Raw genomic sequence first — 16,710 nt, 5'->3', positions numbered from 1 at the left:
CAAACTGACCACTCTCAAAGTTTAAATCCAAGTTAAACCAGAACATCTGGGGGGAGGGGGGGAAGTAGGAAAAAACAAGAGGAAATAGGCTACCTTGCATAATGACTTAGCCACTCCCAGTCTCTATTTAAGCCTAAATTAATAGTATCCAATTTGATGGGGCGGATTTGATGGGGCGCCCAGGATTTCCAGGTTTATGGATCTTGGGTAGTAGATAGAATATCCCAGGTCGGGGTTCCAGGGGTGTGTCTGTGCGGATTTGATCTTGTGCTTTTTCAGGAAGTTTCTTGAGCAAATGCTGTAGTTGCTTTTGGTAACTCTCAGTGGGATCAGAGGGTAATGGCTTGTAGAAAGTGGTGTTGGAGAGCTGCCGAGCAGCCTCTTGTTCATATTCCGACCTATTCATGATGACAACAGCACCTCCTTTGTCAGCCTTTTTGATTATGATGTCAGAGTTGTTTCTGAGGCTGTGGATGGCATTGCGTTCCGCATGGCTGAGGTTATGGGGCAAGTGATGCTGCTTTTCCACAATTTCAGCCCGTGCACGTCGGCGGAAGCACTCTATGTAGAAGTCCAGTCTGCTGTTTCGACCTTCAGGAGGAGTCCACCTAGAATCCCTCTTTCTGTAGTGTTGGTAGGGAGACCTCTGTGGATTAGTATGTTGTTCAGAGGTATTTTGGAAATATTCCTTGAGTCGGAGATGTCGAAAATAGGATTCTAGGTCACCACAGAACTGTATCATGTTCGTGGGGGTGGAGGGGCAGAAGGAGAGGCCCCGAGATAGAACAGCTGCTTCTGCTGGGCTGAGAGTATAGATGATGCAGAGATGTTTACTTGGGTATGCAGAGCCTGACCCAATAGCTCTGAGATGTGAAGTGCCCCACAAGTTTCAATGAGTACTAACTTGGATGTCTGTGAGGATATCTTTAAATATCAACATTGTTAACTATTTCACAGCTTACCAAAGGAAGTATCCTATTCTGAAGATGGACACCAGTGTTTCTCAAAATAGGGTGTAAAGGACTACCTGAGTTTGACTTAAAGATGTCTAAATTAAGATGGGTAGGTTTTTAACAATGCCTTTTCTGTCTACAGGGGCCCGTGACTGGTTTCATTTTCCAAAAGGGGGCTCAGGTCTTGAAAGTTTGAGAAATACTGGTGTAATGAAAGAGAGAAGGGAAAATATCTGTATGTATGCCAAGACTTAAATATGTTTTAAACAGCTTTTTAGGTTTGTACACCTGTATTTGGTACAGTTTAACTTGCTCCCATATTAGCAAATTATTACTGTGGTGATATGAGTAAATACTATATGGTGCCACAGTAAGTCATCTTTTTCTAAATAGAATTTATGGCTTGAGGAATTCTGAGTCAACCTGTAGAATGAATTGTCATGGGATGTTGTGATGGCCAAAAGTATAACTGGGTTAAAAAAAAGAATTAGATAAGTTCATGGAGGATAGATCCATCCATGGCTATTAGCCAGGATGGTCAGTGATGCAACCTCCAGCTGTCAGAAGCTGGGACTGGATGGCAAAGGATGGATCACTCAGAATTGCTCTGTTTTGTTCATTCCTTCTGAAGCATCTGGCAATGGCTGTGTCAGAGACAGGATACTGGGCTAGATGGGCCATTGGTCTGATGGATTATAGCTGTTCTTAGTAAACGCCTACCAGCATTGTGCTTCATGGGAAGTTTATCCTGTCTGATAAAAAATGTAACCAATATTAAAAGGGCAACCTGTGAAAACAGGCTATTTATGTGATAAATGTCTATATCAAATACATTTAGTCTTCTTCTGATTTTAAGATAAGGAATAGATGGACTATAAATATTGTACTGTTTTTATAAAAAGTGCAAAATGGACAATTTGGTGTTTGAAAAAGGAGATATTTCTCACTTTAACAAAACGGCTGTGGTAAACTCTAATGGAGGCACTAAAGCATCTTGTCTTTTTATAACTAACAATATGTAACACTACCAGCTAATTCTGTGGCTACATGGTACAACATATTTCCAATTTGTGAAATCAGCTACCTTGTTTCTACATGCTGCAGTAGCTTATCGAACAATTATGCTCGGTGTGTATTTCTCACTACAAAATAACTGAAGTTGGATGAAAGCTTATCTATTATATAAAATTACGTATTTTGTGGACTCTGGTTTTTCTGAGTATTCTTTGAGAATATAAATCCTTAGATTTGATGAAATATATAGGAGGTGAAGTAATGTGTGTTTTTTCCCTTCCTTTTCCAGTAAGTAACAGATGCGGGTAAAAGATCCATCGAGGGCTAACCCTGAAAAAAACAAGAGAAACAAAAGGCCTAAGAGGCATCAGGATGAAGACTCTTCAGATGACATTGCAGGTAAATAAATTATGTGACATTTGGCAATCAGAGTGAGGGAGGGAAAACAGTGTCCATATGGTTTTCATTAGTCAACAAAGCAGAAAACACATGTGGGAACCGTGAACTGCGTGTTGGTTGAATGCAGCAACAGAGATGCTTACAATCAAATATCTATGGCGTGATGAATTGTCATTACATTGCACTCAGGGAATTGGTGCAAAAATTAATGAACAGGAGGATAGTTTGGCCATATTAACATTTTAAAGAGGCAGGTGTAAGGACAGCAGTGCAGTGATGTAGTTAAAACACAGGGAAGGCCTTAAGGGTAGGAAAGGTCCAAACTACCTATATTGATACACACAAACAAATGGACTTCAGTAATGTTAAGAGTGTTGACGAAAGTTAGGAAAATGAATGTTTAGTAATTTTGTCCTTCAGTTTATCTTGGATTTGTTGGGTTGTCACCAGCTTGTAGCTTTTTGGGTGTTCTATTTGGTAGGAAAAATAGTACTTTTAAAAAAGATGGAAATAAAATCCTTCAGATGCATCAGAAAATGGACACTATTGTGTCCTTGGAGCTAATGTGTCCTGCCTTTAAAAACTATATAGATATAGCTAGATAGTGGCTTTGAAAGGTTTAATTTATGTAAATAGCAGACAACTAATATATTTTACAATTACAAAATTTTTGTTAAACAAGTTGAGGGTAGGCTACAATTTAGATCTGTCAGTTTTGATAGTTACCTTCAAAGTAATCTCTGTAATCCAGCTTTTGTGCTGGAACCAAGGTTCTGGAAGGAAGTGCTGTGTCTGAAAGCCCTTAAGTTGTATCTTGAATAAGCATGGTGTGCAAGCTCTCTGTACCTCCCAAGTATTAAACATATTTTTATAGTAATGAGTGCCACCTGATCAGCATAAAATGGAATGTGATGTGTTATTACGGCACTTTTTGTAAAAAGGAAAGAAAAAAAAAAGCTTGAATCCTTGTACAAGATTGAATCTGGCTTTTGTGACTAATGACTGAGTGTCTCTTATTCTGTAGGTTTAACCTGCCAACATGTTAACCAAGCAGTGGATGTGCATCGTGTGAAGAGGGCAGTAGCTCAGAATGTTTGGTCAATATGTTCAGAATGTTTAAAAGAAAGGAGAATAAATGATGGCGACCCAGTAATTCCTTCTGACATATGGCTGTGCCTCAAATGTGGCTCTCAGGTAAAGAAACTTGCACTGTAAATTTACAGACAAATATAGACCCTGATCCTCTGAAAGGATTTGCAAGTGCAGATTCTTATTTCTGCATGGAGTCTCACTGGAACTCTGGGCAGGAGCAATGGGATTTTGCCCAAAGGGGAAGTGTTATCACCACAGATCCCTGCTTTTGGGATAAGCCTGTACTAGAGTTTGAAACCCTCGGGAAAGCTCTGACTCTTGGGGACAGTGTTAATTTCTCTTTGAGCTATACAAACTTTCCATGCAAGTCTATACAACGAGGTGTGCGTGCCACCCTATCTGCGGTACACCCACTGTTCTTTCTAAACATTGGAACAGCAGTTCAGAACTCCCTCTGGTCTCTTGACTTTCATACTAGAAATATTTTTTAACAGTGAGAGTAATTAACGATTGGAACCATTTACCAAGAGTCATGGTGGATTCTCCATCGTGGAGAACGTTAAAATCAAGATTAGATGTTTTTTAAAAATATATGCTTTGTGTTGACTCTTCAGGGCCAGGAACTGTCCTTCCTGAAGGATGCCAGCTCTAACCCAAAACTTAGATTTAACAAATGCTTGTCTCATGCCTTATCCTTGCTTATTGTTTTCCAGGCAGACTATGGTAAGGTCTACCTTAGAAGCACTACATTGGTGCAGCTGCAGTGCATCTGGTGAAGACATGCTATGCTGACGGGAGAGCATCCCCTGCCAACATAGCGCCACTGTGAATAACGCTTAGGTCACTGTAACTTGTATTGCTCGGGGCGCAGGGGCTGTCTTTCACAGCAGTGGCTCCGGCCCTAGCTCCAGCTGAAGCTGCGAAGGGCAGGGGAGTGCACAGCCCCTGGGTCCTGCCACATCCGCGGGGGATAGGAGGGCTCACAATAGGAATGTTTTGGATGTAAGCCATGGAGGTGGGACTGTGTGATCACTGTGATCCTTTCTGGCCCTAAAATCAATGAGAATGGGGGAAATTTCTGTATTATTTTTTTAAAAGTATGTATGACTCAGTTTCTCCACTCACTTTTGTATTGTTACCCATGGGGTGTGAAGGGGTTGATTTCTTTCCTGACACAGAGGATAAGCAATGCAGGGACTAGGTGAAAGTGATGTAGGCAAATTGGTATGAATAGTCTATCAAGAACTGTCAATGTGTGAACAAAGCTACCTTATGGATACAATGGAAGGCCAACAGTTGGTCACAAACTTGTAACGACTCCAGTCAAAGGGGGCAGGACATGGAAGGCCAACAGTTGGACACAAACTTGTAACGACTCCAGTCAAAGGGGGCAGGACATGTGAAAACGCGGTGACTAGAATTGGTTACAAAGAACTCAGTTGTTCGGAGATGGCAGTAAGAATGCTGCTGCCCAGTGCAGTGAGGTTCAGGGTGGGTCTACATTAAACACACTACATCGGTGCAGCTGTGGTGCTTTAAGTGAAGATGTTCCTATGCTGATAGGAGAGTTTCTTCCATCGGCGTAGTTAATTCACCTCCACAAAAGGTGGTAGCTATGTCAACGGGAGAAGCTCTCCTGCAGACCTAGCACTGTCTACATCAGGAGTTAGGTCAGTATAACAACATCGCTTGGGAGTATGGATTTTTCCCACCCCCGAGTGACGTAGTCCTACTGATATAAGTCTGTAGAGTAGACCTGACCTTAGTCCTGGACATTTGGGCAAGACAAAGAGGTAGAGCTGCCAGAAGCCATGTGAGAAATAGTTGCTGAAGTATAGCAGGCATGGGGCTCCACCTTGTAAAAAGCGGAGGCTCAGGGCTTAACACTACACGCCCAGAAACTCTGTATAGAGGTTGCTGTCATAGAACAACTTATGGATCTCTGACAGATATTGTATGTTCTTAAAAAATCACACTTCTACCTAGATTTACATTGTTACAAGTAATGCCCAAGATCATTTTAATTTAAAGATTAAAGAAAAATAATTTTCTCTATATTTCTTTTATGTTCTTTTTATGCATTTGGGCAGCTCTCGTTGTGTAGTCAGTTTCACTGTTCTCTCTGTTGTCACTTTGGTATTCAGTTTCTCCTGTGTAACTCTCATGCAGCAACAGGGGAGACACTCTAAATATAGGAAAAGACAATTGTAAAACTGTTTAATGCTTTTAGAGGTGGTATAGTGCCTGAAACTAGTTTTAATTATTATTATTTTTTTTAATTACAGGATTTGAAGTTGACAGTGTCCCTTTAAATAAAAAGTGTATTCTTACTCATGAAATTCCATTTATATGTGTGTGTATATATATATGTATAGATATACACTTCTCACATGAGTGCTTTAACAGCGTTTTCCTAGGAAAAAGTTTATGCTCTCCTGCAGGAAATTCTCTAGCATACAAACTCCATTCCTGTGTGCAAGCACTAGTAAAGTGAATTGATAAGAATCCTGCTTTTTGGAGTTGTAGATGATTTTACCTCTTTTTCTTCAGTTCTGTGTTGTAAAGTAAAATATTGTAGTTTTTTTTTTTTTGAAATATAATATACATAATATGTATAACCTTTTCTTAATGATCTCATTTTCAGGGTTGTAGTCAAAACTCAGAAGGCCAGCATTCTCTGAAACATTTCCAAACTGCTCGCACAGAACCTCATTGCATTGTAATCAATATCAGCACATGGATCATATGGTAAGATTGTGTTTAGGAATAGTTTTGTGTGGGTGTGTGTATACACACACACACACACACACACAGTTAAAAAGACTCTTTTTTTTTTTAACTAGGGCAGTTGGTTAATCACAGTTAACTCACGCGATAACTCAAAAAAAATTAATTGCAGTTTTAATTAAACAATAGAAAACCAATTGAAATTTATTAATATTTTGGATGTTTTTCTACATTTTCATATATATTGTATTCTGTGTTGTAATTGAAATCTAGGTGCATATTATTTTTGATTACACATTTGCACTGTAAAAATGATAAACTCAAGAAATAGTATTTTTCAATTCACCTCATACAAGTACTGCAGTGTAATTGTAATCTCTTTATCATGAAAGTGCAACTTACAAATGTAAACTTTTATTGTTACATAACTGCACTCAAAAAAAATCCACAATGTAAAACTTCAGAGCCTATAAGTCCACTCAGTCCCACTTCTTGTTCAGCCAATTGCTAAGTCAAACAAGTTTGCTTACATTTACAGGACATAATGCTGCCCTCTTCTTATTTACAATGTCACCAGAAAGTGAGTACAGGTATTTTCATGGCACTTTTATAGCCGGCATTGCAAGGTATTTACGTGCCAGATATGCTAAACATTTGTATGCCCTTTCATGCTTCGGCCACCATTCTAGAGGACATCCGTCCAAGCTGATGATGCTCATTAAAAAAATAATGTGTTAATTAAATTTGTGAAGGAACTCCTTGGGGAAGAATTGTATGTTCCCTGTCAGTTTTATCCATGTTCTGCCATATATTTCATGGTATAGCAGTCTCGGATGATGACCCAGCTCACGTTCATTTTAAGAACACTGTCACTACAGATTTGACAAAACACAAAGAAGGTCCCAATGTAAGATTTCTAAAGATAGCTACAGCACTCGACCCAAGGTTGAAGAATCTGAAGTGCCTTCCAAAATCTGAAAGCATGCTCCACACCTCATCCCTCTCAGAAGTTGTAAAAGAGTAACACTTTGATGCAGAAACTACAGAACCTGAACCACCAGAAAAGAAAATCAACCATCTGCTGGTGGCATCTGACTCAGATGTTGAAAATGAACATGTGTCGGTCTGTACTGCTTTGGATTGTTATCGAGCAGAACCTGTCATCAGCATGGATGCATGTCCCCTGGAATGGTGGTTGAAGCATGAAGAGATATATGAATCTTTAGCGCATCTAGCATGTAAATATCTTGTGACGCTGGCTACAAGAGTGCCATGTGAACGCCTTTTCTCACTTTCAGATGACATTGTAAATGAGGCAGGCAGTATTATCTTCTGAAAATGTAAACAAACTTGTTTGTCTTAGCGATTGCCTGAACAAGAAGTAGGACTGAATGGACTTGTAAGCTCTGAAGTTTGACATTGTTTTGTTTTTGAGTGCAGTTATGTAACCATAAAAATTTACATTTGTAAGTTGCACTTTCATGATAAAGAGCTTACACTGCAGTAGTTGTGTGAGGTGAATTGAAAAATACTATTTCTCGTGTTTATCATTTTTACAGTGCAAATATGTGTAATCAAAAATAATATGCACCTTGATTTCAATTACAACACAGAATACAATACATAGGAAAATGTAGAAACAAGTTTGTTTACATTTTCAGAAGATAAAGCCTCAATCACTATTCCACATAGGCAATATAGGCAGAGGAATGCTTATCTTTTCCTGGTTTTTGGATAGTGGTGGAACTTAGGCGTCTGGATGCCTAGAGCAGGGGTGAAAGTAAGTTAAAGGACTTACCGGTACTCCGGAGTCCTGAGCAAGGAGTGGGGCCTCAACTGGAAGAGGCAGGGCCTTTAGAGCCCCAGGCCCTTTGAATCGAGATTGAAAGGGTCATAGAATCATAGAATATCAGGGTTGAAAGGGACCTCAGGAGGTCATCTAGTCCAACCCCCTGCTCAAAAGCAGGACCAATCCCCAATTAAATCATCCCAGCCAGGGCTTTGTCAAGCCTGACCTTAAAAACTCCTAAGGAAGGAGATTCCACCACCTCCCTAGGCAACGCATTCCAGTGTTTCACCACCCTCCTAGTGAAAAAGTTTTTCCTAATATCCAACCTAAACCTCCCCCACTGCAACTTGAGACCATTACTCCTTGTCCTGTCCTCTTCCACCACTGAGAATAGTCAAGAACCATCCTCTCTGGAACCACCTCTCAGGTAGTTGAAAGCAGCTATCAAATCCCCCCCTCATTCTTCTCTTCTGCAGACTAAACAATCCCAGTTCCCTCAGCCTCTCCTCATAAGTCATGTGTTCCAGACCCCTAATCATTTTTGTTGCCCTTCGCTGGACTCTCTCCAATTTATCCACATCCTTCTTGAAGTGTGGGGCCCAAAACTGGACACAGTACTCCAGATGAGGCCTCACCAATGTCGAATAGAGGGGGACGATCACGTCCCTCGATCTGCTCGCTATGCCCCTACTTATACATCCCAAAATGCCATTGGCCTTCTTGGCAACAAGGGCACACTGCTGACTCATATCCAGCTTCTCGTCCACGGTCACCCCTAGGTCCTTTTCCGCAGAACTGCTGCCTAGCCATTCGGTCCCTAGTCTGTAGCTGTGCATTGGGTTCTTCCATCCTAAGTGCAGGACCCTGCACTTATCCTTATTGAACCTCATCAGATTTCTTTGGCCCAGTCCTCCAATTTGTCTAGGTCCCTCTGTATCCTATCCCTCCCCTCCAGCGTATCTACCACTCCTCCCAGTTTAGTATCATCCTCAAATTTGCTGAGAGAGCAATCCACACCATCCGGCTCCGAGCTCCGGGCCCTTTAAATTGCCGACTGAGCCCTGCTGGCAGAGATTTAAAGGGCCCAGGGCGGTAGCAGCGGCTGGAGCCCCGGGCCCTTTAAAACACTGCCCGAGCCCTGCTGCCAGAGCCCTGGGGTAGTGGTGGCGGGGCTCTGGCAGGGATTTAAAAGGGCAGGGACTCCCAGCTGCTGCTACTGCAGCAGAGCCCCGGGCCCTTTAAATCGGAGCCCCGGGAGTCCTGGCCACCTCCGCTACCCAGGGGCTCCGGCAGCGGGGCTCTGGCGGCAATTTAAAGGGCCCGGGGCTCCAGTCACTGCTGGGAGCCCCAGGCCCTTTAAATTGCTGCCTGGGGAAGCCGGTACGGTACGGTGTACCCGCGCGTACCAACTTACTTTCACCTCTGGCCTAGAGCGAAACAGCATTGAGCATGCCCAAGGGCAGAAACTTAGGTGCCTAAGGTACTTTTACAGAGAAAATTTGGGCATCAAGTGAGTTTAGATACCTACATGGTTTGGCGGCAGCCATACAGGGGTTTTGTGGATGTCAGTGGTTCCTAAAGCTGAAAATTAGATGCTCAAGTCCATTTGTGGATGTGGCCCAAAATGACTTCCCCAGGCACACAGGAAGTCTGTTAGATGTGGGAAGTGAACCTGGATCTCCTGAATTCCAATCTATTTCTCTTTGTTTAAATTTTGTGTATTGTTTAGGTGTTATGAATGTGATGAAGAGCTGTCAACACACTGCAACAAGAAGGTTTTGGCTCAGATAGTTGACTTTCTTCAGAAACATGTTACTAGGACTGAACCAAGTAAGAATTTTATTTAATGCACCAATTACATATCTCTCTGTTTCTAGAAACGGCATCTCAGCTTTTGGATTGTATTAATAATACAATTGAAAAATGATTGGTGGTGTTGATCCAATGTTTATTATTACAGTTGTTTCCAGAAACACTGCCTTCTATTGTGGTACTAGAAATAATATTTTGGGCACTGTAATGTAATTCTCCCAGAATTTCACCTTCAACATCTGTATTTTATTACATCAGTTTATGGTAGATAATAAAACCTTGCTGAGGTCCCCAGAGATAAATGCAAGTACTTGATGATAAAGCATTCGTTATCTCATTTACATTAACATATACAAACTGCATTGAAAAAAATTAATTGGTTGAGTTTTTGTATCAGTCACGTTTTTAAACTGCACAATTGCTTGCTTACTTTCATTGATGACGTTTGCACAGCAGTTCTTTAAAGCTTATTGCTGGACATAGTGCTTTCAATCACTTGACTTTATGAAATTACTTGCACAAGTTATTACTATCAGGCTCATAAAGCATCAACTAATGTGTCTTTCTTCTTGTGTCTGCATAGTGGAAATAATTAGGTATTCTTGCTGCTCATCTATGCACTTTTGAAGATCGAGATGGATGATACAAGCATTGACACAAGTCTTGCTGCAGCATTTCAGATCTAAAACTTTACTGGGGCTGTGCAGATTTCACACCACTTAGACGTAACTGCGGGGAGGAGGGACGGACTTGGAAAAGACTTTTGATTGCACATTCCCAGAAGAGAATAGTTGCATCACTGGTTAGGGATAGGATCAGAATTATATAGCCTTACGGGTAGGTCTTTATATGCGCCTCAGTGCATGTGTGCATAACTCTCTTGTTAGTTTTAATGGAAATTGTTTTCCAGGTGATCATCTCACAATAAGACACTTTCAAGTTGTCATATTTAAAAAAAGCAGATTTTCTAATCCATAGTTACAACTAACGGCATATTACATTTTAAAAATGTAGCTTTTCATTATGCTGTTTTTACTGTGTGTGTTTCTCTCATTTTGGACAATGAAAACACAATATTCAATTTCACTTTCCTTTACAGTCCATTTTTAATGTCCAATTTTCATGCACTAGTAAAATGCTGTGATATTTCATTTGCAAGCACTTAAATACTGTGGTAATTGTTTCAAATAATCAAATGGAAAATATTTAAATTTGTTTTGTTTTACAAAAAATAAAAAAGATGCTGGCTAAGATTTTCAGAAGTGCATAATGATTTTGGATGCCTCAAATTTTAGGTGCCCAATTTGAGATGCTTTGAAGGTGTCTTGATTTTGCCCATCACTTTCTGAAAATTAGACACCCAAAATGACCAGCCAGCTTTAATCTTAAATCTTAATCATTGTCAGGTCATGTTGGGCCCAATGCTTATGTAACCATGAAATATATATATATTTTTATAGAAGCACATTGACTATGCTCTATTTATTTAATCCAAGAGTTGGAAAATCAAAGATTATTAACACTGTCTGAGAATGCAGGCATTAAAAATGAGATACCAAAAAGACAGAAAACTCTTTAAGATTTTCCTCCGATGAACATGTTTGTGAAGATATTTTCTGAATGAAGGAGTAATGTCACAAGATATTGAATTATACAGAATGAACTTTAAAACCAGTGACGTATTAAGCTCAGCTTTTTTGGTGAGCCTCAGTATGTTGCTGCTGCCACCGTCTCATTCATTCTAGCTTATGTACAGTGCAACTGGTGCTGCACTGAATAACGTCTTTGCACTGTCTGATGTGTTGCTGGATTTTTGAGTTCCTCTAGCTTAATTCAGCGCCATAGACATTTTTTTTTTAAATTTGGGGATGGGGGCTAGAGTTAAAACAATAAAATAATAGCAGTTGACTATCGCTTCAATGAGTAGTTTAGTATCAGAACTAAATTTGCCCACTAGTAATAAAGTGAGATAAACTAGCTTCTGTTCCAAACTCAGTGTTTTCTTTATCAACGGAGCCCCTAAATTTTTTCTGGGGAGAGGACTGTGGGCTTAAGCTCTCCCCTTCCCCCCCCCCCGAAGTCCCCAGTTGTCTATGTCTATGTCTATGTAATTGTGAGTGCAAAATTAGACCTAATCCCACAAACACTTATGCATAACTTCTGAGTATGTGAGTAGTCACATTGACTTCAGTGCAATTATTCACATGCTTAAAGTCCAAATGCATTTAAGAGTTTGCAGGATTTGGAGCTTGAAGAACCAGAAACCTTAATGCAGAAGACCGGATCCTGTACAATGACCAGCTTTCTGACCCTTATTCAACAAAGCACTCAATCCCATGCTTAAGTGGTTCAGATCAGGGCCAGTGCCCACAACACTTACAAAGAATGAGCTCAAAGGTTGTATCTTTATCACTAAAGAAGCAAGGAGAGCAGGTCACAGGCTACAGAGGAAGAGGAGAGGATTCTGACTGGTACAGCTGAGGTCTTCATTTGGTGAATTGGTACAGCTGCCAGAAGAGTCTGGGAATTGTTGACCTATTGATAAATCACTGGTATGTGTGTGTGTGTGAGAGGGGACACTTCTGAACCAGGTTGACTGTCTTGTTCCAGTTCGATAAATTTAGTTGCAGCGATTGTTCTTCACTAAATGATGATTAAATTCAAAGTTAAAAAAACTGTGTTTCCACTAAAATAATTTAACTTGGGTCCTTATTAGTTCTTAGAGGGTAGGAAAAAAAAGACGACATACTGAAAATCTTGACTGAGACCCAAACTTAACTCACATTAGTGTACAAACAGAAAAGGGGATAAAATATAATGGTCTGAATTAAATATATGAATTTTGAATCTTGTCTTTTGTGGATAGATCTGAGGCCTTTATTTCTTGTTAAATAGTAATTTTCACCATAATTCTTAATTTCATTTAAATGCTTATTTCATAGTTCTGTTGATGTGTTTTTTTTCCCTTTTGTTTTTTAATACAGCATAGAAGATTTTGATTTTTGTAATAGTCCGGTAATGAGGTTAAGAGAAATCTTAATAAATGTGATTTTTAAATGATAAATCTAAAAGTATTGACTACAAGCTTGCAATACTTGCTACCAACAACATGCTATTCAATATTTCAAAATAAATCTTGTGCTTCGTTGTATTTTCTCCTCTTACTCCCCCATTTCTTCTGATCTGTGAGTAAGCATACTGAGGTGGGGAAAATTGCTACTTATTTTTCATTGCAGAAATTGTGGCATCTATAATGTACAGTCTAATATCTGTGTGTGTGTTCTCTGACAACTGATTGGTATGGCACTTCATAGCATACAAATATTCAAGTCTCTGTACAAATAAGCATGCACATGAATATTAGATGTTGGCTATTATACTTGTCAAGTTCTTGATCATCAAGAATCCATATAAAGATAAAATAAAACATTTTAAAACTGGAAAGAGAGGGTGGGTTATATAGATTTCCTAATTAATGCATCTTGGAGGATAAACAAAAGCAAAATGCTTGTCATTTGGTACTAATGTGGTGGAATAGTGTGGCAGCAGGACCCCTGCCTTTTACTCAGTCTCTCATAAAGATTGAACTTCACTTCAGCTGCAGAAATGTGCAAATTACATTACTACTACATGACTGACTTTTGTAATTACATTAAGCGATTGAGATGAACTCCAGTGCTGGGTTCCCAAAAGAATGCTTGCAGCTGTGTGGTTTTCGCATCTGATCCTATGGTTTGCTGTACCCAGCAATGTCTTTATTATTTTAAGTCTTTTTGGTTAAGAGGTCATGTTGGGCACAAGATGGAAGAATAAAGCAAGACTGCTTTCTAGGGAGTACCACCCAGAAATTTGTTTTGTAGAAAAGGTTAGCAGGCCATGATGGTTTTCCCAGGAAGGCAGGTGCAGTATTGTCAGGATGGCACACTTGTGAACTTCACAGGAACATAATGCACATGTACTACATAGGAACCATGCTGAGATGCTACTCTTTGAGTGTCTGTTTTCTGGGGAAGAAATTATTTTGCAATCTTGAAAATTGTTATGTATATTTGCCCTAATAGAAGTGGAGAGATATACATGTTTGAAGATTGATTTTTAAAAAAAAAAAGTTTAAGTTAAATCTGTCACAGATTGGTCCCAGGGTGGTTTTTAAAGAGAGAGGAGGAGAAAGAGCTAGTATTAGTTCTCCGGCTTTGCCGTTACAACCCTTGCTGGGGAGGCCAAGTAGTGGAATGGGTTTTTGCTGTTTTAAGTTCAGCTGTGCTGCTCTGCTGAAGCAGCTGACAATAGGTGAAAACTGGGAACTTGATCTGTATTTTCATAGATATAATTGATATAGTACAGTTTCTGTAATAGCTAGAAGAGTAATAAGTTTCTAAGACTGATAATTTGTGTGAAATTTTATCAGGGAAAATAGGTATTCTGAAATAATTACCCCACTCCACATTTGTGGGTGGATATTTATGAGTTGACCATGTTTTACACTGAATTAAAAATTGTAACTTTTTCTGAACTAATTTGTAGTACATATAATTCAAAATGTAAGGAGCCAGATTAACCAGTTGTATTGATTTAGGGCAGGCGTGGCCAAACCGCGGCTCGTGAGCCACATGCAGCTCTTTTACAATTAAAGTGTAGCTCACGAAGCCCCCACCACTCCCCCCTCCCGCATTCTCTGCCTACCAGACAGAGGGAGGGAGCTTGGGCTTCTGCCCTGCAGCAGGGTGGTAGGGAGAGGGGCCCCTGCCCTGCAGGGAGGGAGGTCTCGGGGCTTTAACCCCATGTGGGGGGAGGGCAGGCCTCGGGGCTTCAATAGGTGCGTGCCATGGCAGGCGCTGCCCCGCGGGCCAGGTTGCGAGTGTCTTGCAGCTCTCGAACTTCTGAAGATTATTGTATGCGGCTCGGAGGGCCAATAAGTTTGGCCACCCCTGATTTAGGGGTTGCCTACCCTGCTCTGTCAGAGCATGCTAGAGAGGGCTGATTTGTAAACTTGTCTAACCTGTTGCACGGTAATTGTCCTGTTTAGATCTTGCTGGCACACTCTGAAAGGTACCTAAGCCAGGCATCCTTTTAGAGAATGCCTGCAGGATATACACCAGGCAGTCAGAGCACTTTACAAATCCCACCCTCCTAGTGTGCTTTGCTGAAGCTGTATAGACAAGCCCTTATGTTTAGAAACAAAATTAACAAGCAAAGTAATCCTAAATGTGCCCCTTATCAAAATAAGAGAGGATATGCTTCCAAAAAAAAGTTCCTCTGTTGTTGGCCTGAAATTCAGTTTGACAAATGCAGACCTTTCCTCGAGAAATGCTGTTAATTAAGAAAACAGATTACTTTTGGGGAAAAAAAATGAGATGACAACTCAGTGACAAATTGTTCTTTCCTAGTGCTGCTATAACAAAATAATTGGCCTCAGTGAAGAATTATTTTGATTTTTCTCTCTCTCTCTCAAGGCTTTCCCCCTCATCTATTTAGTAGTGAACAAAAGTACAAATAGTTTGAAAGTAGAAACTCAAAATTAGTGATTGAATAGCTGCACAATTGTGCAAGAACCAGACATAATTTTCAGTTTATTATATTATGGCAGATGCATAGAAATAAAACTTGTAGTTTGCTTTCTCTAATTCTGGCATTATTTTAGCACTGAAAGAAAAAATTAGGCTTTTAAAACATAAAATTAGCAGCCATTTAAGAAGAGAACACTTCTTTTTTCTAAGGGTTAGGTTTTCATGATTGTACAATTTTGAGAAAACTAGTTTTATTTCCTTTTTTTAAAAATAAAAAAGGAGCGCTAGGCGATTTAGTAGCATTTCATAATACAACATGATGAGAATTTACTAAAAAAGAAAGTAAATCTATTAACCTTGTTTTTTCCATGAAGGCCTTCAGCTGAAGTACCAGAGATCTACTCAATAGAAAAGGCTTGTCCTTGGAATAAGGGTGCATATTCCTGGAACTCTCATTTTTAATTTTTTTAAAAAGTTGCATTGAAAAAATAAACAAAGATGCTTTAATCCCCTAGCTGAAGGAAAAATTGATTGTCATTTATGTTTTTGTTTGTATACCATCTGTGTCCCCAGATACATTTCTGTTTGAGCAAAAATATTTCTGAAGCATGCACACACTGCACATATTTGAAATACAATCAAAATAAATTGATACAAACCTACAATAAGTCTTTAGAGTTTCTTGTGCCGGTCAGAGTTGGCGTTGTTCTTTAAACTTCGGACTGGTAATTATTAACCCAGTGCATAGTCTGAATTGAGGAGTTTTTGCTGACAAGATTTATTGCGAACCTGTTAAATGTTACAATGAATTGTAACGAGAAACTAAATTTAAAATCTCCAATTTTTATGAATTATGTATTTTTAGTTACTTTGGGCTGAGTCCTTAACCCCTTCACCTTCCAAACTTCTATTGACTTCAGTGAGTGTTCTGCAAATGGAGGAATCTCAGGATCAGCCCCTTTATTTGTAAGCACTACTAAATTAGCTAGACAACTCTCTCTACCTTTTCTCCTACCCTTCCTAAGAGCCAGTTTCTTCAAGGTGCTGCACACTCATAGCTCTCATTGATAGCAGTGCTCAGCCCCTTGCAGGTCCAAGTTCTAAGACTGTAGGAACTCCCACAAACAGTGCAATAGCAATGGGTGTGGAATAGTGAACCCAGTCCAAAGAGGTGGCAAAATCAGGACTTAGACCTGGAGTAGATGAGTCCTGATATTTCTAAAGTAAAACAAAAATAAAAAAGTACAAGAAAACCCAACTCACGCTCTGCATCCTCCTTTGTTTTATTCTGTTTCTTTTTACCATACAAACACTTTTTATCCCCATTTGCAAATCACCTTTAATGCTGAAACACTTTTCTTAACATACTACATCCTTAAGTAAATCCCCCAGTGCCAAAGCAACATAACACAAAGAC

At 39.8% G+C, this 16,710-nt stretch overlaps 1 protein-coding gene across 7 annotated transcripts in view; it reads left to right on the top strand.

Moving 5' to 3' along the window:
* The window catches only part of USP45 (ubiquitin specific peptidase 45), a 103,396-nt gene that overhangs the window by 15,393 nt on the left and 71,293 nt on the right, over positions 1 to 16,710 (top strand). For 5 of the 7 annotated variants that reach the window (XM_073336844.1, XM_073336845.1, XM_073336846.1 and 2 more), the window contains exons 2-5: positions 2,257 to 2,366; positions 3,391 to 3,560; positions 6,103 to 6,206; positions 9,704 to 9,804. In XM_073336844.1, the coding sequence (XP_073192945.1) occupies positions 2,267 to 2,366; positions 3,391 to 3,560; positions 6,103 to 6,206; positions 9,704 to 9,804 (475 nt within the window). In that variant the 5' untranslated portion in view covers positions 2,257 to 2,266. Of the gene's footprint in view, positions 1 to 960; positions 1,063 to 1,095; positions 1,189 to 2,256; positions 2,367 to 3,390; positions 3,561 to 6,102; positions 6,207 to 9,703; positions 9,805 to 16,710 lie in introns of those variants that run through there. The other 2 variants (XM_073336842.1, XM_073336843.1) reach the window with 2 other exon arrangements.

Source organism: Lepidochelys kempii, chromosome 3, assembly GCF_965140265.1.
Source record: "Lepidochelys kempii isolate rLepKem1 chromosome 3, rLepKem1.hap2, whole genome shotgun sequence".
NCBI classification, from domain to species: Eukaryota; Metazoa; Chordata; order Testudines; family Cheloniidae; genus Lepidochelys; species Lepidochelys kempii.
This window is presented reverse-complemented; position numbering and strand designations above follow the sequence as displayed.